Raw genomic sequence first — 25868 nt, 5'->3', positions numbered from 1 at the left:
AGCGGGGTTGTGTGCCACTCCCTGCCCCTGGGATCTGAGGACCTCATACAGAGAAGTGGACTGGGGCGTGTGCATCCAGAGGTGACAGAGAGGTGTCCTTCCTGGTGCCCTGGCCAAGTGCAGAAGCTGGGCTGAAAGCAGGGATGAGGAGGAATGCAGGCTGGGGAGGAACCTTGTGTTTGACTCGGTGCCCCCTGGACAGAGAGGAAGCCCCAGAGGTTTTGGTGTGTTTTGGAAGTTCCTGGGGCAGCTGATGGACAGACAGAAGTATGGGTCTAGGGCCATGTAGCTTTTCAGAGGGTGCTGGGCTGGGGAAGAGTGGGAGCCCTGTGTAGGACCGGGGGTGGTGTGTGGGTGGGTATGGGCAGGGGCAGGGAGCCACTGGGATGGGAGGAGGTGCTGAGGGCAGTGGGGCAGTGAATGTCCCACGAGGGATAGAGCTGTGCACTGTCAGCCCAGCTCTGCCACTACGGAGAAGAGGGACACCCACCACCATATGGGATAGCCTGCAGGGACAGGGCTCCCACCCAGGGGCCTGTGACTCTGCTTGATGCAGCAGAGGGAGCACTCGCAGACCCACCTTGTGGGGCTCAAAGCTCTCCTGACCCTTCCTGTGTTGGTGTTTGAAGGGACTGCAGAGGTGAGGCTGGCGGATGCTGACAGGCGCTGTGCTGGGAGAATGGAGGTGAAATACCAGGGCCAGTGGGGGACCGTGTGTGATGACCGCTGGGACATCTTCGATGCTGCAGTGGTTTGTAGGCAGCTGGGCTGTGGGGTTGCTCTTGAAGCTCTTCAGAAAGCACACTTTGGGCCAGGATCTGGTTCCATTTGGATGGATGATGTTCACTGTAATGGCAATGAGTCTGCCCTGTCTGACTGCACACACAATGGCTGGGGTCAAACAGACTGCGATCACACTGAGGACGCTGGAGTGACATGCTCAGGTAAGGACTGAACTTGTTCCCTACCTCTGGGATGAGGACACTTCTAAGGGACCTGGCTGTGACCTCAGGAAGCAACAAGTGGACACCAGAACATGGCTCTGTGTGTCAAGTTGCACTCTGAGCTGGTTCTGTCGCTGCTGGTGTCCCTTATTCCTGGTGAAAGCCCAGTGAGAGCACACCCAGCCTGGCCTTGAAACTGCAATAGCCAACCCTGGGGAGGTGCCAGGGGCTGAGAGGGGAAACCCATGACCCTTCCCCATTGTGCTGCCTGGTTCCCATCTTTCTCTTCCATTCACCCAGGCCCTGTCTGGCAGGCTGGTCCCTATGCCGGGGGAATTCTAGAGCAGCTCCCCCAGCCACCAGCAGCCTCAGGGAAGGGCGTGCAATGGCCCAGGACTTTTGGGTTGTACCCCCAGCAGACAAGAGAACCTCAGCCAAAGCAGAGGGGCTGCTCAGAGGGCAGGAGCACTGGGCTTGAGCAGAGGAACAAGGTGGCAGGCAGCACCTTGTTCCTGTCCTGGGGTCACCCCATGAGAGCCTGCCCGTAGGGACAAGGCCCCTCCAGGCCTTGCTGACCCACTGCCCAGCCTCTCCTGCCTGCCCTGTGCCCCAGGGGCTGTGCCAGCACGTCCTGGCTCTCCTCGGTGCCTGCCCTCATACCGAGAGCTCATGTCTGCCCAGGGCTGCTCTCTGCCTACTCTTTTGCTCCATGTGTGGTTGGTGGATGGGGACAAGCATGCCTGGCACCACACTGTCCCTGCCTGAGGACCCCCCTTTCCTGTTCCCCAGATGTGCCCCATCTAACAGCAGCTCCCCGGGAGCCCCAGCAACCCCAGGGGACTTTTATGGCAGCTCCAAGGGGCTCCTCAGCCTGGCCTGAGCCCGGTGGGGCAGAGCAGGCTCCAGAGGCCCCTGGTGCCTGGGCTCAGTTCCCTGGGCCCACGTGCTGTGGGTGTTGCAGTACTGAGTGTGGGGCTGGGCAGACCAGGGGCTCCGGGCAGCAGCAGTTTGTATGAGCGGTGCCTGCGGCTGGGGGCTGGGAGAGAGGGCAGCCCATGGGTGCTGCGCAGGATTCAGAGGATCAGCGGGGAGGGGGGGGGGCTGACCTCTTTGTGCCATCAGTACCCATGGATAGCTGCTGGGCTGGCCATGGGTCTCTGCATGTGACCAACTTAGGGATGAAGTGGAAGGTGGGCATGGAAGTGCCAGAGGGCTCTGAGAACTCACAGGTCTCCTTGGTTGCTCCAGGATTTGTCCGGCTGGTCGGAGGGGACAGCCCCTGCTCAGGAAGTGTGGAGGTCTACGACAGGGACCAGTGGAAAGCTGTCTGTCACTCCCACTTTGGTGCCAAAGCTGCCGAGGTGCTGTGCAGGGAGCTGCAGTGTGGCACAGCCCTGTCTGTCCATGGGGCAGCTCAGCTGGGAGAAGGGGCCGGTCCTTTCTGGGACAGAGAGCTGCAGTGTGTGGGGAATGAATCCACCATCCTCTTCTGCCCCTGGGGGGCCTCCAAGGACAAGGCCTGCACCCACAGCAATGGCACTCATGTCACTTGCACACGTAAGGACTCGCAGTGGGATGATGGACACTGGGGTTGTGGTGGGGGAAGGAGAGCAGGGTGGGCACTAGGCTGTGCTGTGTGGGGGACAGGTGGGGTGAGGTGGTGGTCTGCAGCCCTAAAATTAAAGTGCTGCAGGAGAAAGGCACGCTGTCCCTTTGGCCTCTCCTGAAGATCCTGAGGGAGCAAGAGCACAAATGTGGCCTCTCTCACCCTCCTTTGTCCCCAGAGTACACAGGGTTCAGGCTGGTGAACGGCAGCACAGCGTGTGAGGGCAGGGTGGAAGTGGAGGTGCTGGGGACGTGGGGGACCCTCTGTGCCTCCCGCTGGGACCTCTCAGATGCCCACGTTCTGTGTCGGCACCTCGGCTGTGGCTTTGCTGAGTCCATTCCTGGAGGAGGGCATTTTGGGAGAGGAACGGGCCCCGTCTGGAGAGACTCGTTCCACTGTGACGGGACTGAAGCCCACCTGGGGCAGTGCCCAGTGACTGCCCTGGGGGCCTCGCCGTGCTCCCAGGAGAACGCTGCTGCTGTCATTTGCTCAGGTGAGTGCTGGGCAGTGCTGCAAAGTCCATTTGCCCCTGGTGTGTGACACGGCCACCCACAGCTGGGGACCCCACGGCAGCACCTGGCTGAATTTCTGCTCTCACCAGGCCCGGCTCACCACATGCCACTGCGGCTGGTGGGTGGAGGGAGCCGGTGCGACGGGCGCGTGGAGGTCTTCCAGCACGGGACGTGGGGCAGAGTCCTGGATGAGCAGTGGGACATGCAGGAGGCCAGCGTGGTGTGCCGGCAGCTGCAGTGCGGAGAGGCAGAGGCAGCCTACACCCCCGTGAGGGCCGAGCGAGGACGAGGACCTGTGGGGCTGCGTGGGGTGTGGTGTGCAGGGCACGAGGCTGACCTGAGCCTCTGCAACACCTCCCTGCCTGAGAGCCACCCTGCAACAGGAATCATGGAGGACGTGGGGGTCGTGTGCCGTGGTGAGTGCTGCTGCACGTCCCCCAGGTGTGGGGCTGGGAGGGCAGCCCGCCCCTGACAGCCGGGGTTCTCCCCACTGCAGGGAGCCGGCGGGTGCGGCTGGTGGACGGGGCCGGGCGCTGTGCTGGGAGAGTGGAGATCTACTACCAGGGGCGCTGGGGCACCGTCTGCGACGACGCCTGGGACCTGGCCGATGCCGCCGTCGTTTGCCGCCAGCTGGGCTGCGGAGGGGCCCTGGAGGCAGCCGGCTCTGCTCGGTTTGGGGAGGGCTCCGGGCAGATCTGGCTGGATGGCGTCAACTGCTCCGGGGCCGAAGCTGCTCTCTGGGACTGCCCTGCTGAGGCCTGGCGGCAGCACGACTGTGGGCACAAGGAGGACGCGGGAGTCGTCTCCTCAGGTCTTTGCTGGGAGCGGGGCTGGGAGCTGGGAGCTGGTGATGCTGGGGTGAGTTTAGAGCCAGGTAGGGCCAAAGCCATAAGTGGCTGACATCCAAGGACATCCCTGGGGCCTTTCCTCCTTCCAGAGTTCATGGCCCTGAGGCTGGAGAACAGCGACGGCTGCTCCGGGCGCCTGCAGGTTTTCTACAACGGGACGTGGGGCAGCGTTTGCTCCAACTCCATGACCACCGAGACAGTGTCACTGGTGTGCAAGGAGCTGGGCTGCGGGAATGAAGGGGACTGGGAAATAATCTTGAACTCTGCCAAGCTGTCTGGCATCGCGTGGCTGGATCACGTGAAGTGTGGGAAGAGCAACAGCTCCTTCTGGCAGTGTCCCTCTGCTTCCAGGGATCCGCAGTCGTGTACTGACCGCCGAGAAGAGACGCACATCACCTGCAATGGTAAATCTGAGCCATCAAGGCACCAGGTCCTGTTCCCCACTGGGTATGGTGAAATGCAGAGAAGGAACCCAGAGGGGCTTTGACTTCCTGCATTAGACCCTGTTGCTGCTGGTGGCACAAAGGTGACTTCAGCTCACAGAGCAACGCGTGTTCACCAGCAGCAGTCAATGTCCAGGCTGCAATCAGCTCCTGGGAATTTGGTGCATTTGAGAGGTGCCTGGTGCAGGTGATGGACAGGAAGAATATGGGGTTAGAGTCACGGTGCTTTGGAGAGGGATCTGGTCAGGGGAGGAGTGGGAAACCTGTGCACGACTGGGGGTGGTGTGTGGGTGGGCATGCGTAGGGTCAGGGGGCCACTGGGGTGGGAAGAGGTGGTTATGAGGGCTGTGGGCAGTAAATGGCCCAGAAGGGCTGGAGTTGGGCACCCCCAGAGCAGTGCAGCCCATGGACAGAGGAAGGATCCCCCCAACACTCCAGTGACAATCTGTGGGGACAGGGCTCCCACCCTTGGGCCTGTGAGTCTGCCTGGGCAGCAGAAGGAGCACTCACAGACCCACCTTGTGGGGCTCAAAGCTCTCCTGACCCTTCCTGTGCTGGTGTTTGAAGGGACTGCAGAGGTGAGGCTGGCGGATGGCGGCAGGCGCTGTGCTGGAAGAGTGGAGGTGAAACACCAGGGTCAGTGGGGGACCGTGTGCAGTGACCGCTGGGACATGACCGATGCTGCAGTGGTTTGTAGGCAGCTGGGCTGTGGGGTTGCTCTCGAAGCTCCTCAGAAGGCACACTTTGGACCAGGATCTGGTTCCATTTGGATGGATGATGTTCAGTGTAATGGCAATGAGTCTGCCCTGTCTGACTGCACACACAATGGCTGGGGTCAAACAGACTGCCCTCACATCTGGGAAGCTGGAGTGACATGCTCAGGTAAGGACTGAACTTGTTCCCTACCTCTGGGATGAGGACACTTCTAAGGGACCTGGCTCTGATCTCAGGAAGCAACGAGTGAACACCAGAACATGGCTCTGTGTGTCAAGTTGCACTCTGAGCTGGGTCTGTCACTGCTGGTGTCCCTTGTCCCTGGAGAAAGCCCAGTGGGAGCACACCCAGCCTGGCCCTGAAGCTGGAGCAGCCAACTGGGGAGGTGCCTGGTTCTGGGAGAAGAAAGCCCCCACCTTTCCCCATTGTGTTGCCTGGTTCCCATCTTTGTCATCCCATTCACCCAGGCCCTGTCTGGCAGGCTGGTCCCTATGCCAGGGGAATCTAGAGCAGCTCCCCCAGCCACCAGCAGCCTCAGGGAAGGGCGTGCAATGGCCCAGGACTTTTGGGTTGTACCCCCAGCAGCCAAGAGAACCTCGGCCAAAGCAGAGGGGCTGCTCAGAGGGCAGGAGCACTGAGGTTGTGCAGAGGAACATGGTGGCAAGGAGCACCCTGTTCATGTCCTGGGGTCACCCCATGAGTGCCAGCCCCCATGAACACGGCCCCTCCAGGCCGTGCTGACCCACTGCCCATCCTCTTCTGCCTGCCCTGTGCCCCAGAGGGGGCTGTGCCAGCACCTCTTGGCTCTCCTCGGTGCCTGCCCTCACACCAGGAGCTCGTGTCATCCCAGGGCTGCTCTCTGCCTGCTCTCTTGCTCCATGTGTGGCTGATGTCTGGGGTCATCCATGCCCAGCACCACACTTTGTCCCTGTCTGAGGACCCCCCCTTTACCTGCTCCCCAGATGTGCCCCATCTAACAGCAGCTCCCCAAGAGCTCCAGTACCCCTGGGAACAGGGGACTTTTCTGGAAGCTCCAAGGGGTTCCTCAGCCTGGCCTGAGCCCGGCAGGGCAGAGACAACTGCAGCAGCCCCCAGTGCCTGGGCCCATTTCCTTGGGCCCACATGCTGCAGGTGCAGCAGTGCTGGGGCCGGTGCTGGGCAGCCCAGGGGCTCCAACCAGCAGCAATTAGTCTGAGCGGTGCCTGCAGCCGGGGGCTGGGAGAGAGGGCAGCCCATGGGTACTGGGCTGGATTCTGAGGAGCAGCAGGGGGGCCCATACGTCTTTGTGCGATCAGCACCCACTGAGAACTTCTGGGCTGACCGTGGAGCTCTGAATCTTGCCACTTTACGGATGAGGTGGGAGGTGGGCACGGAAGTGCCAGAGGGCTCTGGGAACTCACAGGTCTCCTTGGTTGCTCCAGGATTTGTGCAGCTGGTCGGAAGGGAAAGCCCTTGCTCAGCAAGTGTGGAGGTCTACGACAGGGACCAGTGGAAAGCTGTCTGTCACTCTCACTTTGATGACAAAGCTGCCGAGGTGGTGTGCAGGGAGCTGCAGTGTGGCACAGCCCTGTCTGTCCATGGGGCAGCTCAGCTGGGAGAAGGGGCCGGTCCTTTCTGGGACAGAGAGCTGCAGTGTGTGGGGAATGAATCCACCGTCCTCTTCTGCCCCTGGGGGACCTCCAAGGACAAGGCCTGCACCCACAGCAATGGCACTCATGTCACCTGCACACGTAAGGACTCGCAGTGGGATGATGGACAATGGGGTTGTGGTGGGGGCAGGAGAGCAGGGTGGCACTGGGCTGTGCTGGGTGGGGGACAGGTGGGGTGAGGTGGTGGTCTGCGGTCCTAAAATGAGAGTGCTGCAGGAGGAGAATGGCACGCTGTCCCTTTGGCCTCTCCTGCAGATCCTGTGGGAGCAAGAGCACAAATGTGGCCTCTCTCACCCTCCTTTGTCCCCAGAGTACACAGGGTTCAGGCTGGTGAATGGCAGCACAGCGTGTGAGGGCAGGGTGGAGGTGGAAGTGCTGGGGACGTGGGGGACCCTCTGTGCCTCCCGCTGGGACCTCTCGGACGCCCACGTTCTCTGTCGGCACCTCGGCTGTGGCTTTGCTGAGTCCATTCCTGGAGGAGGGCATTTTGGGAGAGGAACCGGCCCCGTCTGGAGAGACTCGTTCCACTGTGACGGGACTGAAGCCCATCTGGGGCAGTGCCCGGTGACTGCCCTGGGGGCCTCGCCGTGCTCCCAGGAGAACGCTGCTGCTGTCATTTGCTCAGGTGAGTGCTGGGCATTGCTGCAAAGTCCACTTGCTACTGGTGTGTGACATGGCCACACAAATTTGGGGAGCTCATAGCAGCACCTGGCTGAATTTCTGCTCTCACTAGGCCCAGCTCACCACATGTCTGTACGGTTGGTGGGTGGAGAGAGCCGGTGCGACGGGCTCGTGGAGGTCTTCCAGCACGGGACGTGGGGCAGAGTCCTGGATGAGCAGTGGGACATGCAGGAGGCCAGTGTGGTGTGCCAGCAGCTGCAGTGCGGAGAGGCAGAGACAGCCTACACCCCCGTGAGGGCCGAGCGAGGACGAGGACCTGTGGGGCTGCGTGGGGTGCGGTGTGCAGGGCACGAGGCTGACCTGAGCCTCTGCAACACCTCCCTGCCTCAGAGCATGTCAGCAGCAGAGATCATGGAGGACGTGGGGGTCGTGTGCCGGGGTGAGTGGTGCTGCACGTCCCCCAAGTGTGGGTCTGGGAGTGCAGCCAGCCCCTGACAGCCGGGGTTCTCCCCGCTGCAGGGAGCCGGCGGGTGCGGCTGGTGGACGGGGCCGGGCGCTGTGCCGGGAGAGTGGAGATCTACTACCAGGGGCACTGGGGCACCATCTGCGACGACGCCTGGGACCTGGCTGACGCCGCCGTCGTTTGCCACCAGCTGGGCTGCGGAGGGGCCCTGGAGGCAGCCGGCTCTGCTCGGTTTGGGGAGGGCTCCGGGCAGATCTGGCTGGATGGCGTCAACTGCTCTGGGGCCGAAGCTGCTCTCTGGGACTGCCCTGCCAAGGCCTGGGGGCAGCACGACTGCAGGCACAAGGAGGATGCGGGAGTCGTCTGTTCAGGTCTGTGCCTGGAGTGTGGCTGGCAGCTGGGGCGTTGGAATCTGGGGTGAGTTTAGAGCGAGGTAGGGCCAAGGCCCTCAGTGGCTGACATCCAAGGATGTCCCTGGGGCCTTTCTTCCTTCCAGAGTTCATGGCCCTGAGGCTGGAGAACAGCGACGGCTGCTCCGGGCGCTTGCAGGTTTTCTACAACGGGACGTGGGGCAGCGTTTGCTCCAACTCCATGACCACCGAGACGGTGTCACTGGTGTGCAAGGAGCTTGGTTGCGGGAATGAGGGGGAACAGGAAACAGATTCTAACTATGCCAAGCTGTCTGGCATCGCGTGGCTGGATTACGTGGAGTGTGGGAAGAGCAACAGCTCCTTCTGGCAGTGTCCCTCTGCTCCCTGGCATCCACAGTCGTGTGATGACCGTCGTGAAGAAACCCATATCACCTGCAATGGTAAATCTAGTTTCTCAAGGCACCAGGTCCTGTTCCCCACTGGGTATGGTGAAATGCAGAGAAGGAACCCAGAGGGGCTTTGACTTCCTGCATTAGACCCTGTTGCTGTTGGTGGTACAAAGGTGACTTCAGCTCTCGGAGCCACCCATGTTCACCAGTAGCAGTCAACAGCAGGGCTGCCCTTTGCCCCTGTGAGAGGCAGAGACATCTCCAGGAGAGGTCTCATAGGAGACCATGTGGGCATGGGCAGCAGTTTGCACTCTATGAACAGCCTCCTGCTGCTCTGTGAATCAGGGACCCTGTGGGGATGCCTACTCAGTTCCTGCCCACAGTGATGTGTGTGTCCCCTGAACAAACAAACAAACAGGGTGCTTCTGCTGCCCTGATCCAGGCAGCAGGAGCAAGTGTGAGCAGAGGTCAGCCCTGCTCTCTTTTGCACGACCCCTAGAGCAACCCTTTTCAGCCCAACTTCTCTTTCCTTTGGGACATGGACAGAACGGTCGCAGGTGGCTGCATGCCCCAACTCCACCAGCTGCACAGGTAGGGAGCTGCCCCTGCACGTGCCCCCCTCACCTGGCAGGGCTGTCCCAGCTCTCCTGGTGCCATGGGACATCGCTGCCTCCCCAGACAGGGAGAAGATCCGTGCCGTGGGAGGCAAGGACGGCTGCTCGGGCAGAGTGGAGATCTGGCACCGCGGCACCTGGGGGACGCTGTGTGACAATGCCTGGGACTTGCGGGATGCCGAGGTGGCGTGCAGGCAGCTGGGCTGTGGCCCCGCGCTCTATGCCCTGGGCCAGGCTGCTGCTGGAGAGGGGACGGGCCCCATGTGGCTGATGGAGTGCAGGGGGATGGAGCTGTCTCTGCAGGACTGCTGGGCCCAGCCAGGGGACAGCGCTGCCTGCCAGCATAAGGCAGATGCGGCTGTGCATTGCTCAGGTGAGCAGTGGGGCTGGGAGACATGGCTGGGGGCTTGGCAAGGAGCTGGCTTGGGCATCTGCCCTGCTGGATCCTGGCATGGCCGCAGTGCTGGCCTGAGCAAGGGTGTCCCTGCAGAGTGGGGGGATGGTGGTGGGTGGGGAGCAGCCTCTGTGGGGCTGGATGTGCCAGCACATCCCCTGGGCTGCCTGCACTGTCCTATGAGCAGCACAGAGCAGTGGTGCTGGGCCCTGTCCTTGTCACCCTGCCCAGCCCCGCAGGAGGGACAATTCAGGTGGCACATGTTGGCGCCATTTGCCAGGGAGGCTGCCTGGTGCCACAGCCCCAGCCTCTCAGCCCAGCTCTCCTTCTGCTCCCCTGCAGCTGCACCCAGGACAGCAACATCCCCCCCACAAGCAGGTAAGCTGTCCTTCCCCTGGGGCTGGGTCTGTCCATATTCACACTGTGACCCACAGCCAGGGGAAGGGGCTCTTTGCTTTGCTGTGAGACTCCCAGGAATATGTGGGAGCTGGGGGAAGTCTGTGATGTACCCAGCAGGGTGGGACCTGCCCCATCACCCAGCCCTGTTCCCCCCAGCCCCTTCTGCCCTGTGTGGTCAGCAGTGACTTGTCCCACCCCCAACCTCTCCCTTGTCTGATGCTGCCCCTGCCATGTTCCTGCCCTTGCAGATCCCCCACGGGGCCATCCGACCACCAGGAGCGAGAGATTCTCAGTGCCTGTTGTCATCTGCATCATCCTGGGGGCCCTCCTCTGCCTGCTCCTGGCCCTCCTGGCTGGGCAGGTGCGAAGCGCCAGGGCTCAGCGCAGAGGTGGGTCCTTCCCCAGTGGTCCTGGGGTGGGAGATGCCTCCTGGCAGGGCTGGGGGTGTTGGTGTCCTGGAGCACAGAAAGAGAGCCGTGTGCTGCCCCATGTGCTGCCCCACTGACTGACAGACCATGGGGCACCAACATCAAGGGGTGGAGAGAGCCCAGAGCCTGAGGCATCAGTTCTGGGGTGAGAAGAGAAATGTGAGAGCTGGGCTGGGTGAGACAGGGAGGATGCACTGCTGGCAGTGCTCTGGGCAGCACTGGCAGGAGGAGCATGGGGCAGCAGGGTCTATCACCGTTGTGTCAGCCACCCCCCAACAGGGCACGGGCTGTGTTATTGATGTGTGGGGCAGAGATGGAGCAGCTCCATGGGGAGGAGAAATGTGGCAATTGGTTCAGGGTCTGCACTGGGACTTGAGCCGGGGACCAAAGGGGCATAAAGGCTGTCTCCAAATGCGAGACTGACTGTGCCTCAGACCATCTCCATGGGGATGCTGCCCTCCCTGGGGATGTGGTTGCAGTGCCAACACAACACAGTGGGGCTGTGCTGTGGGGACAGCCCTGTGCTGGCCTAGGGAATTTTGCTGAGGGAGCCCAGTGGGTTCCTGTCCCTCTCTGCCCATTCCCAGACCAGCCCTGCCTCTGTCCTCAGGCTCTGGGAGAGCTGGGGAGCCCTTCCCTGAGGCCGTGTATGAGGAGATCGCTTACAGCCTGGCATGGGAGAAGCGGCCGAGGTTCAGTCTCTCAGGTGGGTGTATGCTCCTGAAGGGGCACTTTCTCTCTGCCTCAGACCAGGGCTGTGTCCTGCAGCTCCTGCCCATGGTCCCTGAAATGGTTGGGCCATGGCATCTGTGGGAGAGCATCCAGGTATTGGCCCCCACAAAGGAGCTTCCTCCGCACCAGCTCTGCCCATCCCAGAGGGGACAGCCCCTCTCTGCTGGGCCCTGCACCCTGGGGACATCCAAGGGCTGAGTTAAGTGGCTGTTCCAGGGCAACTCTGGGAGCCCCTATGAGATGGGCTCATCCTAGGGTAGCAGGGGTGGTCTCCTTCCCACTCTATCCCAGCTCTGTGGGTGCCCATCCCCAGCAGTGCTGACCACCAATCAGGGCAGCAGGGATCATCCCATAGCACCCACTGCAGCTCTCTGCAGGCTCCTTTTCAGAGGGGTCCCTGACCCAGCTGCAGCCCTACCCCAGACACATGAGGAGGAGGATGGTCTGGGGCCAGCTGCAGGGATAGAAGGGGAGGGAGAGGAAGGGCTTCATCTCTCCTCCCTGCAGACAGACAGACAGCAGTGCCTCTGAGTGCCACTTTCAGAGCTGGAGGGACGAGGGCTCTGCTTTGGCCCTGACACTAGCAGCATGTCAGCCCTGTGTCCCCACACACCCTCCCATCCTCTGCTCTGCAGGACATCTCTTCTCACTGCCACCACCTTCCCTCTCCTTTCAGATGTCCCTGTCCTGCCTGGAGGTGACCCAGCGGATGACTACGACGATGCTGGAGAGGTTTCTGACCCTGGGGAGGATCCTGTCCCTGGACAGGGGGACTGGGAAGTGCCCAGGACACCAGAGGAAGGAGCTGGGCCCATGGCTACAGCCACAGGTGAGAGGGCAATGCAGCACTGCCACTTCCTAGGTGCCAGGAGAATCCATGAAGTATTTAGAGCCTGATATCCTGACATGGGGAACCTGGCCTGAGATATTTCCAGGAGGCTGGTGGATGTGCCAAATGTCTCAGGCTTGTGAGGAGGGGGAAGGTGTTGTACAGCCCTGAGAAGAACCCCATAGGATCAACCACAACAGCCTGTCTTGATGCTTACAGAGGGAAGCCTGCGCTCCCGGAGACGTGCTGAGGACCCTGGAGCTGATGGAGACATCTTGTCCCCTTTTCTGGTACACATGGGCTATGATGATGCTGAAGAGATGTCTCTGGCATGTCCCCATGAGGACACCCAGGATGTGACACCGAAGCCCAGTGCACAAGGGTCCCAGAGCCCCATGCCAGCAGAGCCCATCCCTGCTGAGCAGCCGGGTGCAGCCGGGAGGGAGGAGAGCTCAGTGTCACTGGGAGAGCCGTGAGTGCCAGGGAACGGTCTCCCTTTTCCAGCAGTCAGCAGACACGCACGGGTATTTCCTGTCTTGGTATTCCCCTGTTTTTGTGCTTTGTGTTGACAAATGTTTATATTAAAACCCTCCGGGGGGGGGCTTTGTCCCAGATCCATTGCTTTCCTGCCCAGGTGTCAGGGTGTCTCTCTGAGGCTAACCAATTGGAGTAGAGCTCAAAGATGCAATAGTGAGGAATGGTCATTTCTTGGGACCAACAGGGTTGGGATCAGGCTGTAGGGCTGCCAGAACCCCCAGTCCCTAGACACTATTCCTACTGACAGAGGCATTTCCGTCCTGCCAGCCACAGGCAGTTTCCAGCAAAAGTGGCTCTGTGTGATGCCTCATGATGCACTCGCTGGTAGCGCCCATCTTCTACAGCCTTGGGCCCTCATGGAACCCAAGGATTCCTGCCCAGCACCCACAGACAGAGGAACCTCTCCTGCAGCATCAGAGTGGCGAGAAGTGTTGGACCCCTGGGCAGGACTTGGTACCCAAACTGCCCTCCCTGATCCTGCTGGTAGGTCCTCCCCAGCTCTTCCCCAGCAGGCGCCTCCGCTGCAGGCTTAGAGATGCTTTTGGTAGTAGGGTGGTGGGCTGCAGGGGGTGCTGGATGGTCTGGAACATCTGTTTGATCCATTAGGGTCAGCTGTCCTAGCTGTGTCAGGGACACCTTCCTCAAAATCAGGTTGCTCAAAGCCCCATCCAGCCTGGCCTTGAATACTTCCAGGGATGGGACACCATTCAACAACCTTTCTGGGCAACCTCCTGCAGTGCCTCACCACCCTCAGAGTAAATGATTTCTTCTGAATATCCAATCTCTATCTACCTTCTTTGAGTTTAAAGGTATTTCCCCTTGTCCTATTACTACATCCTCTAATAAATTCTCTCTCTCCAGCTTTCCTTTATGCCCTCTGGAGCTACTGGAAGGTTGCTCTACGTTCTGCTTACGAAGGCCCAGGGCCTTCTGCTCTTAATTCCTCTCTTCTCCCTCTTCATAGGAGAGCTGCTCCAGCCTTCTTATCATTTTTGTGGCCCTCCTCTGGACTTGCTCCAATGGGTTCATGTCTTTCTCACGTTGGGGATCCCAGAGGTGAACACACTATGTTAAGTGGGGTCTCACAAGAGCAGAAGAGAAAATGAGAATCACCTCCCCTGACCTGCTGGCTGTGTTTATTCTGATGCAGCCCGGGATTTTGCTTTCAGGGTTACAAGTGCATATTGCCTACACATGTTGAGTTTTTCAAGCACCAACACCCCCCAGGACCCTCTCCACAAGGCTGCTCTCACTCCCTTCTCCACCCAGCTTGTATTTATGCATAGGACTGCTTCAACCCATGTGTGCGAGTTTACACTCAGCCTTGTTGAAGTTCATGAGTTTCACACAGGCCCACCTCTCAAGCCTGTCATGGCCCCGCTAGATGACACCCCTTCCCTCCAGTACGTCAACCTCACCACACTGCTTGCTGTCATCAGCAAACTCGCTGAGGGTGCACTCAATCCCACTGCCCATGTGTCGTGGTTTAACCCGGCTGGCAGCTAAACACCACGCAGCCATTCGCTCACCCTCCCCCCTCCCTCTCTTGGAAGGGGGAGAGAAATGGAAAGTGAAGCCCGTGAGTTGAGATAAAGACAGTTTAATAAGACAGGAAAATAACAATAACAATAACAATAACAATAACAATAACAATAACAATACAATGGTGATAATAGGAAAGTAATAATAATATGTACAAACAAGTGATGCACAGTGCAATTGCTCACCACCCGCTGACCGATGCCCAGCCTAACCCCGAGCAGTCTGGCCCCCTCCCCCGGCTAGCCACCCCTATATATTGTTCAGCATGACGTCAGATGGTATGGAATACCCCTTTGGCTAGTTTGGGTCACCTGTCCTGGGTCTGTCCCCTCCCAGCTCTTACTGCACCCCCAGCCTGCCTGTTGGCAGGACAAAGCAAGAAGCTGAGATGTCTTTGGCTTGGTGTAAGCACTGCTCTGCAACAATGAAAACATCGGGGTGTTATCAGCACTCTTCTCATCCTAAGCCAAAACACAGCATTCCACCAGCTACTAGGAAGAAAATTAATTCTGTTCTAACTGAAACCAGGACATCTATGTCACCAACAAAGATGTGAAATTATGCTGGTCCCAGTACCAAGCCCTGAAGAACACCATTTTTAACAGATCTCCACTTGGACATTGATCTGTTGACCACAACACCATGAGTGCGACCATACAGACAATTTCTTATATCCACTGAGTGGTCCATCTGTCAGATCAATGTCTCTCCAATTTAGAGACAGGAACGCCACATGGGATGTGTCAAATACTTTGCACAAATCAGGTAGATGATGTCAGTTACTTTTCTCTTACCCACAAACACCGTAACACCATTGCAGTAGGCCTACAGATATGTCAGGCATGCTCTGCCCTTAGTGAAGAGGTATGGGCTGTCACCGATCACCTCTTTATTTGTCATGTGCCTTAGCCACTTTTCCAGGAAGATCTGTTCCATGATCTTGTTGGGCTCAGAGGTGGGTCTGATTGGGCTAGACTCCCCTGGGCCTGCTTTTATTCCCTTTTAAAAAGTTGGGGTTATGTTCTCTGTGTTACAATTAGTAGAAACTTCACTGCACAGCCACCACTTTTCAAATATGAAGAGTAGTGGCTTTGCAACTTCATCTGCCAGTTCCCTCAAGACTCTGGGATTCATCTTACCGAGTCCCATGGACTTGTGCACCTTCTGTTTCCTCAGATACTCCCAAAACTGATCTGTACTCCTGAACAGTAGGTGGTTCTTCTCTCTCCCAGTCCCTGCCTTTGCCTTCTGGGACTTGGATGGTGTAGCTGGAGCTATTCCAGTGAAGAATGAGGCAAAGAAGTCATTGAGTACCTCAGCCTTCTCCACATCCCGGGTAACCAGGTCTCCTGTTTCCTTCTGGAGAGGGTCCATGTTTTCCCTAGTGTTCCTTTTATCACTGACATACTTATAGAAGCCCTTCTTGTTGCCCTTGAACTTCCTATCTAGATTCAATTTTACCATAGCCTTAGCTTTCCAGACTTGATCCCTGGCTGCTCAGGTGATGTCTCTGCATTCCTCTCAGGTTACCTGTCCTTGCTTCTACTTTCTGCAGCCTTCTATGGTGGTTTTATACAGGTGGGCATCTGAGCTTCATCACAGCTGCTCTATCACTCCCCCTCCTCTAAGAGAAAGGAGGAGAAAATATGATGAAACCAGTTCAAATGTTGAGATAAGGACAGGGAGATCGCTTAATAATTATCATCATGGGCAAAACAGACTCAGATTAGGAAGATATTAAAATTCTAACAAGCTAGAAAAGTGAGAAACAAAGGAAAGAAACCCCAAACACCTTCCCCCCATCCACCCTCTTTTATCTCCTCCACTTAGGCGGCACAGAGGAATGGGGGAATGGGGCTTATGGGCGATCTATAGCACTTTGTCTCCACCGCTCCTTCTCAGTCACTCTCTGCCCATGCTCTAAGGTTGGGTCCCTTCCATGGGATGCTGTCCCTCCTGAACTGATCCTGAGTGGGCTTCCCACAGGCAGCAGCTCTTCAAGAACTGCTCCAGATATGGCTTCGAACCACGGGTTCCATTCATCATGAGCAAACTGCTCCAACCTTGTCCCCCGTGGGCAGCAGCTCCTGTCAGGTTGCCTGCTCCCGTGTGGGCTCCTCTCCATGGGCTACAGCTCCATCCTGGAATCTACTCTGGTGAGGGTTCTCCACAGACCGCAGCCTCCATCAGTGCAGGTCCATCTGCTCCACCGTGGTCTCCTCAATGGACTGCAGCATGGAGATCTGCTCCACCCTTGTACTCCATGGGCTGCAGGGGGACTACCTGCTCCACCACGGTCCTCAACACAGGCAGCAAGAGAGCTTCTGCTCTGGCACCTGGAGCACCTCCTTCCCCTCCTTCACTTGGCCACTGCCTGGCTATTTATCACTCCTCTCTCTCCCAGCTGCCATGTAGCAGCATTTATTTATTTATTTATTTATGTTCCCTTTCCTTAAATATTCTCTCAGAGAAGCACAGACAACATTGCTTACTGGCTCAGCTCTGACCAGTGGCAGGCCCCTTATATAAGATGGGATAACTTCTGGATTCTTCTCACAGAAAGCAAGAAACCGCCTGTGTGAGCTGGGGTTGGAGCCCAGTGCTGTGAATGGTGGTTGCATGGGGCTGATCTAGCACCCCCTGGGGCAGCATCTGCCAGGGTGTCCAGAGAAGAGCCCAGCCCAGACCCTGATCTGCTGGTCCTCCCTGTCTCTCCCAGGAGGCCAACCCAGCTCAGTCCATCGCCAGCTCTCCACACCTACTTCTCCTTTCCCCAGCCCAGCCCAGCCCAGCAGCCCAGGCTGGGAAGGCCCCAAAGCAGCAAATGGAGGAGTGGAGGTCAGTGGCAGTGTCCCTGCTGCTGCAATTTGCAGGAAATTCCCTTCCCACAGGCATTCTGCAACCCTGTACGCTAGCCCCGCTCCCCAGCACAGCACAGCATGACACTGCTGGCCCTGAGGTGCCCCTCAGGCAGCACCACTGCACACACACAGCACCCTGCTCTGCTCCCAGGACACCCCATGTCCTGCACAGCCTTGCCCCAGCCCAGCTTGTCTGGGCTGGCCTGAGCAGCCATTCCTGCAGCCCCTGCCCATGCTGCCCACAGCCCCCCAGCTGGTGGTGCTGCTGTGCAGAGTGAGGGACTGTTGTGCGCGGGGCTGTGGGAGCACTCTGTAGGGCTGTGCTGATCAGACTGGGAAGGCAGAGCCAGTTGGTGGGGGGAACTGCCACTGACTGCCTCCCACACAAGTGGTTCCTTGGCCATGGAGGCTGCACACAGAGAGCTGGCCTTCTTCAGAGTCAGAGACTCATAGAAGAGAAATAAGCTAAGCAAGGAGCCTCCTTCAAGTCTACTCCTTTGCAATATCCATGACAACAGCTCTAGGAGAAGATCTGAGCCTTAAGATACTGCCCTCAGCAGATCCCCTTTTATGCTGGAGATGCTGGTACGGAACTGTTTGTGTTAGAGAAGTGCCACTGGCCACAGTGTGAAGTGCCACAGGCAAGGACAGCCTGTGGACACAGGACTGCCACACAGCAGCACGGTGAGCAAGCAACAAGAGCAATCAGTCCTCACAGCAACGCAAGGGCTCTGTAGGAGAATGTAGGTGGTGAAGGAAAGCACTTCTGGGCAGACCAAGCTGTTTGGCTCCCAGGCATTGCTGCTGTGCCAGGATTCTGTTTCCCTGCACCTCTGCACACAGCCAAGTGCCCCTGAAACTCCACCATAGGTCTCTGAGGGAGGATCTCAGGCAACAATTCGTTGCCATGTCCTTTCTATCATGCAAATACACAGAGAGCCTGGCTCCTTCACACCAAGTTTCTACGTCACAAGAGACAGGTAGATACTGAAATGGAAGAGGATGAAAAAATACATTTCTTATTCTATCGTGAATAAAGGAAATGAATTTTAAAATATAACATTAATATATATATATATATATATTGGGTCTGCAGCTGTAAGAAGTTACCTTAGCTATATATAGAAGATGGGTGGTTTATTGCTACAGAAAAATGTCCAGTCATCACTTTCCACATGGCATCCTTCAGCTCCTGGTTCCTCATGCTGTAGATGAAGGGGTTCACTGCTGGAGGTACAACTAAGTACTGAACTACCAGCAAAAGATTCAGGGAGGAGGAGGACATGGATTGAGGTTTTATGTAGGCAAATAATCCAGTACAGATGAACAGGAAAACCACAGCCAGGTGAGGGAGGCACATGGAAAAGGCTTTGTGTCGACACTGCTCAGAGGGCATGCTCAGTACAGCTCTGAAGATCAGCATATAGGAGTAAAGAATGAAAAAGAAACACCCAAAAAGTGAACAAGCAGTAGAAACAACAAGCTCAATTTCCCGGATCAAGACATCTGAGCAAGAGAATTGAGGATCTGGGGAATTTCACAGAAGATCTGGTCCAGGAGATCTCCCTGGCAGAGGGGAAGGGAAAAGGTATTGGCAGTGTGCAGCACAGCATAGAGAAAAGTACTACCCCAGGCAGCTTCTGCCATGTTGACACAAGCTCTGCTGTCCATTATTGTCCCATAGTGCAGGGGTTTGCAGATGGCAATATAGCGGTCATAGGCCATGATGGTGAGAAGAGAAAACTCTGCTGCTACAAACATAACAAAGAAAAAGACCTGGGTAGCACAACCTGCATAGGAAATGATCCTGGTGTCCCACAGGGAATTAGCCATGGCTTTGGGGGCAGTGGTGGAGATGGAGCCCAGGCTGAGGAGTGCGAGGTTGAGGAGGAAGAAGTACATGGGGGTGTGGAGGCAGTGGTTGCAGGCTACGGCTGTGAGGATAAGGCTGTTGCCCAGGAGGGCAGCCAGGTGGATGCCTAGGAAGAGCCCAAAGTGCAGGAGCTGCAGCTCGCGTGTGTCTGCGAATGGCAATGTTATAAATGAGGTCTCAACTCAATCTGAATTTTGTAATATTTATAAAACAAATATTTCTAAAAGGTATAAAAGGCAAGTAAAGAACACTGGGTGTGCGGGGAGTCTACGCTCCACCAACATTCACACACGAACATCAAACATTCTAAATATACAGGACATTGCTTTACATATTAAACCTGAGTATGCCTATACATACGTACACTCAGGAAAGGTAACAAACAATGCTTTAAGTTCCATAACTTAACAGTCTCCATTTTCCATTCCTTTACTTTATTGCTAACAAGTATCCATTTTCCATTGCTTCTGAACAATATGTCTCGCGTTAAGTTGTCAAGCAACTCGGTCTTCAGGCCTTTTGTATCCCGTTCTTCCCGGATCAAAGAAAAACATATCCATCTCCTTTGCAAGGCCAATGAGGCCTGGGTCAAAAGGCACGTCCAGGTCAGCAGAGGGCATAATAGCAAAGGCCTTCGATGGCTGCAGCAGCAGAGGGGCCCGTGGCGTAGCAGTTGGATCAGTAAAGGAGCCTTCAGCTCCCTCATTATCTGGCAAGCCACACATTTGTGATTGTGGCTCCACAGGGCTCTTTAAGGCCTCAGAGATTGCTCGCCAGGTGCCAAGCAATCCCACCACAACCTTGTCATTTTTAGCTGCAGAGTCCCACACCTTGACCGCAGTTTGGTCCCATATTTCAGGCTCATAAACAGTCCAAATGTTAATAAGGAAAATAAGCTGTAAGTTTACCAGGACAGTCTTTGTTCCTAAGGACGTATGATTCCCCATAATGCGCAACTGCTTACCAGCGAGAGGCAGTTGTGTGCACAGGTCCGCTTCTCTCAGCTCAAGCTTTTCTCCAGCTCCAGTGCGCCTATTTCCAGCAACGAGCTTCTCTGAGCAGTTTGCTGAGTCTGGCCGAACCTATCTTCATGAGGCAATCAAAATGCCTGTTCCCATCCTGGTCTCCATTCTGCCAGCCTGTTCCTCTTCACTTCTTTTTCTGTTTCTTTATTGATGATGTAACTTCATTGTGTTGTCTTTTTTTTTTTATCTTGAGGGCAGGCTCCCCTTGTTATAAGTTAGACCACGCAATTTACTGGTCTATTGAAATTATTTTATTAATCAAGTAAGCAGACACAAGCAAAACAGCGCTGGGCAGCTGGGGAGTCTCCGCTCCACCACGGCACGCAACTTCCCCTTTCCAGTGTTGCTGTTTTATAGCATTGAAGTTCTGGCTTGTCGAGACTTGTTGACTTGTCGAGACCTGTCAACTTGTCGAGACCTGTCACCTTGTCGACTTGTCGAGATTTGTTCTGAGGCTGAGCAGTCTGTTGTTGGGGGTCATTATTCTTCCTCCGGTGATCACGCGTTGTGCTTGTGTTCAGGTGGGAGCAAAACAAGATGTCTTGCGGTGGATGGGTGGTATCTTACAGAATCTTTGTTTTAACAAGGATGTTTACCCAACCCCCGTTCCCCATTTGTCCCCATGTTACAATGCCCTGAGTTGTGAAACCTTATCTCCTCAGTAGATTCTTTAAATTCTCAAGGACAATGAACAAACCCCTATTAATTTATCACACCCTCTTATACCCTTCTCTCCACAGCAGTTCTTTTCAAAACAACTTTTCATTGGTCAAACAACTTTGAATGTAACAACAACAGCAAACACCCAGAAACATCCGTGCCTTAAGGGCTGGAGAACAAGAGAACCATCTGGAGAACAAGAAACCGGAGACTGCATGGAGTCTCCTGAATCACCCTTCTTTGTTCCCTCTATACTCTTATATTCTTGATGGCCTCGTCATTAAGAGTCTAATGTTATCTCAACCATGGGGCTTTCCAACCCCCATGGCCACATTCCCAAATCTCCTCCTTCTTTATTAATATTGTGAGGAATGTTTTAACAATTCCAATTCGTGTCCATAAATTCGTGTCCATAAAGAATAATTCTGTTTGAATCCTGTCTGCCTCTGGGCCCTGCACCGGCAGTTTAGTTCTTGAACCACAGATGCAGTGTGTCCCAGTCTCCCCCTCATTCCAGTCAATTTATCAAGTCTTCAGAAAACACTCCTTAAATTTATGAACCTGTTTGCTTTTGTTATTCCGGACTTCTATTTCTAACAGTTACAGCCTTTTTTCCTGTCTTCTTCGAGATTAACTTAACACTGCTATAGATGTGTCTGTGAATGGCTGGGGAAGAATGTTTTAATTACTCGTGAAGCGTCAAATAAGAAAGCTGTTTGTGTTTGATGTCTGGGAGTTTCAGAACAACTGATAACAACTAGTGACTGTTATGAGATACTATGTGGATCCTTGGTATCTGGCCAGGGGGGCCAGGAGATTAAGAGGAAGAAAAAAGAAGCTGAAGGACGGTTGGGAGACAAGACCTGTGGAGAGTGTACAGAGAGTGTTCCATAAACTTGGAATAGTGCCGAGTAAGTACAAAGGGTGAGAGGAAGACTACGAGCCTTCAGCATGAAAGACCCCTAGAGACCCCCAGAGGACACTGATGCGTATGCTCCAGTAGGAGGAACTGGACCCCGGAAGCTAATTATAATAATCTACTTTTTTAGAAGTAGTAATGAATATGTATTAGTCTAGGTGCATAAAAATCAGCTGCTTGATGTAACTGGTGTGCATCCTGGTGGAGCGGAGACTCCCGGTGCACCCAGCGCTGTTTGCTTACCTCTATTCCTTTATATTACTTTAATAAATCCTATTTTTCATTTAATCCTAAATTGAATCCTGAGCCATTTATAACAATATCAACCATTTTTTCAACACGAATTACCACTCCATATATAACAACAGGAGGAGGAACTCATTGGGGAAGCTGCTACTGGACATTTGCTGTCCTCTCAGGAGGCCACCCCAGCCCAAACCCTCCTCAGCTCTCCACACCTCCCTGTCCTCTCCCCAGCCCATCCCAGACCAGACCAGCAGAACAGCCCATGCTGGGATGGCACACAAACAGGAAATGGAGAAGAGAACGTCAGTAGCACTGTCCCTGCTGCTGCCATCTGCAGTACGTAAACCCCACTGCTCCATCTTCTCAGACAGCCTGCAGCCCCCCAGGCCAGCCCCACTGCCCAGCACAGCACAGCACCACACTGCTGGCCCTGGGGCTCCTCAGGCAACACCACTGCACACACACAGCACCCTGCTCTGCTCCCGGGACACCCCATGTCCCACACAGCCGTGCCCCAGCCCAGCACGTCTGGGCTGGCCTGAGCAGCCATTCCTGCAGCCCCTGCCCATGCTGCCCACAGCCCCCCCAGCTGGCAGTGCTGCTCTGCAGAGCGAAGGGGCTGTGGTGTGTGGGGCCGTGGGGGCACTCTGCAGGGCTGTGCTGGTCAGGCAGGGAAGGCAGAACCAGCTGGTGGGGGGCACTGCCACTGACTGCCTCCCACACAAGTGGTTTTTGGCCATGCAGGGTACACACAGACAGATCGCCTTCTTCAGAGTCAGAGACTAATGGAATAGCCTGACAAGGAGGAACCCACAAGGATCATCAAGTCCAACTCATTTCCAATGTCATTAGATGTCTTGGGGTTGTTATATACGGAGTGGTAATTCATGTCAGAAAAATGGTTGATATTAATAAAGAAGGGGGAGATTTGGGAATGTAGCAATGGGGGTCGGAAAGCCTAGTGGTTGGTGATAACATCAGACCCTTAACGATGAGGTCATCAGGAATGTAAAGAGTTTAGAGGAAACAAAGAAGGGTGATTGAGGTGACACCCTGCCATCTGGGATTGCTTGTTTTCCCCTCTGTTAAGGCACGGAAGTTGCTGGGGGGGTTGCTGGTTAGAACTGTTAACATTTATTGTTTAATGTTATATGATAATAATATTATTAGTGTGATTTCAAGGGTTAACGAAACGCGGAAAAAGCAATCATGTTTTGTTGCTTTCGGGAACCTTGTGGTGGGCAGAGCATATGCAGAAGAAGAGGGAGACAGTCGAAGCCGCTCCTGCATTCTGGAACAAAAGGTTGCCAATAGTGAGCTTTTCACCCACAAAGACCACCACAAAGAGAATAATCATATGAAGTGGATATAGGATATCCATATGTATAGGTGTACTCGGGTTTCTTGTAAATATGTAACAGCAATGTCCTATATATATTTGGGATGGTCGACGGCTGCGTGTGCGTGTTGGTAGAGCATAGACTCCCCGCGCACCCAGCGCTGTTTACTTGCCTTTTATAAATATTCTTTTATGTTACTAAATTCAGAGTTGAGACTTCATTTATAACAGGGTGGTTCACTGTATTCAGTCTATGAAATTTCACCAGAGGTATAACAACTACTCCAACAGATTGTTTTCCCTATGCCTGCTGTGCTTCCTGGAGTTGCAGAGCTCTCCTTGACCTGATTTAGCACCATGAATGCTTTAGCACCCGGGTGCCTCCACGTTGGACAGACTCATATTCTGTATGTTCCATGCTCTCCTGCCTCTCCTCAGCAACAAGAAGAATCAGTCCTCACAGTAACACAAGGACTCCAAAGAGGAATGTGGGAGGTGAAAGAGAGTAGCTTGGAGAAAAAAATGAATAAAATAAAATAAAATAAAATATAAAATAAAATAAAATAAAATAAAATAAAATAAAATAAAATAAAATAAAATAAAAAAATAAATAAAATAAAATAAAATAAAATAAAATAAAATAAAATAAAATAAAATAAAATAAAATAAAATAAAATAAAATAAAATAAAATAAAATAAAATAAAAAAATAAATCCTGGGGCTCCCTGGCAGTGCTGCTGTGCCAGGGATAATTTTCCCTCCACCTTTCCACACATCCAAGTGCCCCTGCAGCTCCACCACAGGTCTCTGAGGAAGGATCTCAGGCAAGCAAATCACAGCAGGGTTCTTTCTTTTATTGAAATACACAGAGAGTCTGGCTTCTCATTTACTCCATGTCTCAGAATCACACAGACAGGTAGATACTGAAATGGAAGGGGATGAATAATGACATGTTTTGTGTTCAACACTATCACAAATAAATCAAAGATAAGATAATGCAACACAACCACACACAAATTTCCAGCTTCTGAGCCTGTAATGAACTACATTATAAGTGATATGCAGAGGAAGAACAGCAGTTTAATGGTTATGAAAAAATCCAGTTACCAATTCACACACTGCATCCTTCAGCTCCTTGTTCCTCATGCTGTAGATGAGGGGGTTCACTGCTGGAGGCACCACTGAATATAAAACTGTCAGCAAAAGATTCAGGGAGGAGGAGGATACAGAGGGGGGCTTCAGATAGGCAAATGTGGCAGTGCTGAGAAACAGGGAGACCACACCAGGTGAGGGAGGCATGTGGAAAAGGCTTTGTGCCATCCCTGCTGCGAGGGGATCCTCAGCACTGCCCTGAAGATCCGCACGTAAGAAAGCACAACATAAAGAAAACACCCAAATGCTAAGCAGGCACTAACCACAAGAAGCCCAACTTCTCTGAGGTAGGCATCTGAGCAGGAGAGCTTGAAGATCTGGGGAACTTCACAGAAGAACTGGTCAAGGGCATTGCCTTGGCAGAGGGGGAGGGAAAAGGTATTGGCAGCGTGTACCATGGCATTGAGAAAGCCACTGCCCCAGGCAGCTGCTGCCATGTTGACACAAGTTCTGCTGTCCATTATGGTCCCGTAGTGCAGGGGTTTGCAGATGGCAATGTAGCGGTCATAGGCCATGAAGGTGAGAAGAGAAAACTCTGCTGAAATGAAAAAGAAAAAGAAAAAAACCTGAGCAGCACATCCATAGGAGGAAATGGCCCTGGTGTCCCACAGGGAATTGACCATGGCTTTGGGAACAGTGGTGGAGATGGAGCCCAGGTCGAGGAGGGTGAGGTTGAGAAGGAAGAAGTACATGGGGGTGTGGAGGCGGTGGTCGCAGGCTATGGCTGTGAGGATGAGGCCGTTGCCCAGGAGGGCAGCCAGGTAGATGCCCAGGAAGAACCCGAAGTGCAGGAGCTGCAGCTCATGCGTGTATCTGCAAATGGCAGTAGGAGGAACTCTGTTGGGAAGCTCCTGTTGGACATTTGCTGCCTCAGGGCATGGTTGCCTGTCCATGGAGGAATAGACAGTGACATGTTAGAGAGACTTTTCTAAGCAAAAAATAAACCTTATTTCATAGAAAACATCCTCAACAAGGCTGTATCCTCACTGCATCTTCATCTCAAGAAGACTTGCTCTTGCCTGGAGCTCTGCATCTCTCTGCCTAAGGATGCCACAGAGACCATGAAGATCCTCTGTAATCTCAGCAGTAATCAGTACTGCTGGTAAAGAACACCAGGGGTGCATCTCAGGTATCCACTGGCCAGAGGCATCTCCTTATTTACAAGTGATGAAAGGGACATCCAACAATCCCACAAGAAACAAAGAAGGTTGTGTTGTTGCTACCTGCTAGTTAAACCTGCCAACAGGTTAAATGACGTGGAGTGAATATATGAGTTTCCTCAAAGACCTACAAATCTCTTTTAACTGTAATGCTCTATGAGTTTAGGTCCCTTCTACAATCCTAACAACACCATTATCATCTCTCTGACTGCCGTCCAAAGCAGGAAGTTGAAAAATGAGACCTCAGAGAGTGCCATCCCTTCAGTTATGGCAGGTGTTGTTCTTCCCTTTCAAGAATCTCCCCCGGAAATGCCCTGGGGGTGCTGGGGAGATATGAGGAGCCTGGCCCATGTAGCAGCCCCCTGCCAGCAGCAGGACCCTGTCCGGTCCTGGCCTTCTGGTCCTTCCAGCCACAGCTTCTCCGCGCAGCACCCTGGTCAGCTCCCCAGGCAGGCTGAGTGCAGAGCCTCACAGGTGGGAGAGGCTCTGGCTCGGAACACAGCCCCTGGGGCACAGCAGGGACCCTGCTCTGTACCACAGCCCTGGGCACCCTTGCTTGCACCCTGCTTGCACAGCCTGCAGCCAGTCCTGTGAGAAG

At 54.7% G+C, this 25868-nt stretch overlaps 1 protein-coding gene across 1 annotated transcript; it reads left to right on the top strand.

Moving 5' to 3' along the window:
• Positions 1–550: 550 nt before the first annotated feature.
• On the top strand, positions 551–12432 carry LOC140000462 (scavenger receptor cysteine-rich type 1 protein M130-like). The gene is made up of 15 exons (XM_072030348.1): positions 551–944; positions 2193–2501; positions 4912–5235; positions 6489–6797; positions 7027–7341; positions 7450–7776; positions 7857–8171; positions 8297–8611; positions 9107–9151; positions 9239–9547; positions 9911–9946; positions 10216–10356; positions 11006–11101; positions 11804–11956; positions 12176–12432. Exons 1-15 carry the CDS (start codon positions 551–553, stop codon positions 12430–12432), a joined length of 3645 nt encoding a protein of 1214 aa, XP_071886449.1.
• The last annotated feature ends 13436 nt before the right edge of the window (positions 12433–25868 follow it).

This window comes from Anas platyrhynchos, chromosome 32, assembly GCF_047663525.1.
Source record: "Anas platyrhynchos isolate ZD024472 breed Pekin duck chromosome 32, IASCAAS_PekinDuck_T2T, whole genome shotgun sequence".
Classification (NCBI taxonomy): domain Eukaryota; kingdom Metazoa; phylum Chordata; class Aves; order Anseriformes; family Anatidae; genus Anas; species Anas platyrhynchos.
The sequence above is the reverse complement of the archived record's forward strand: the minus strand, read 5'-3'. Positions and strand labels throughout refer to the sequence as shown.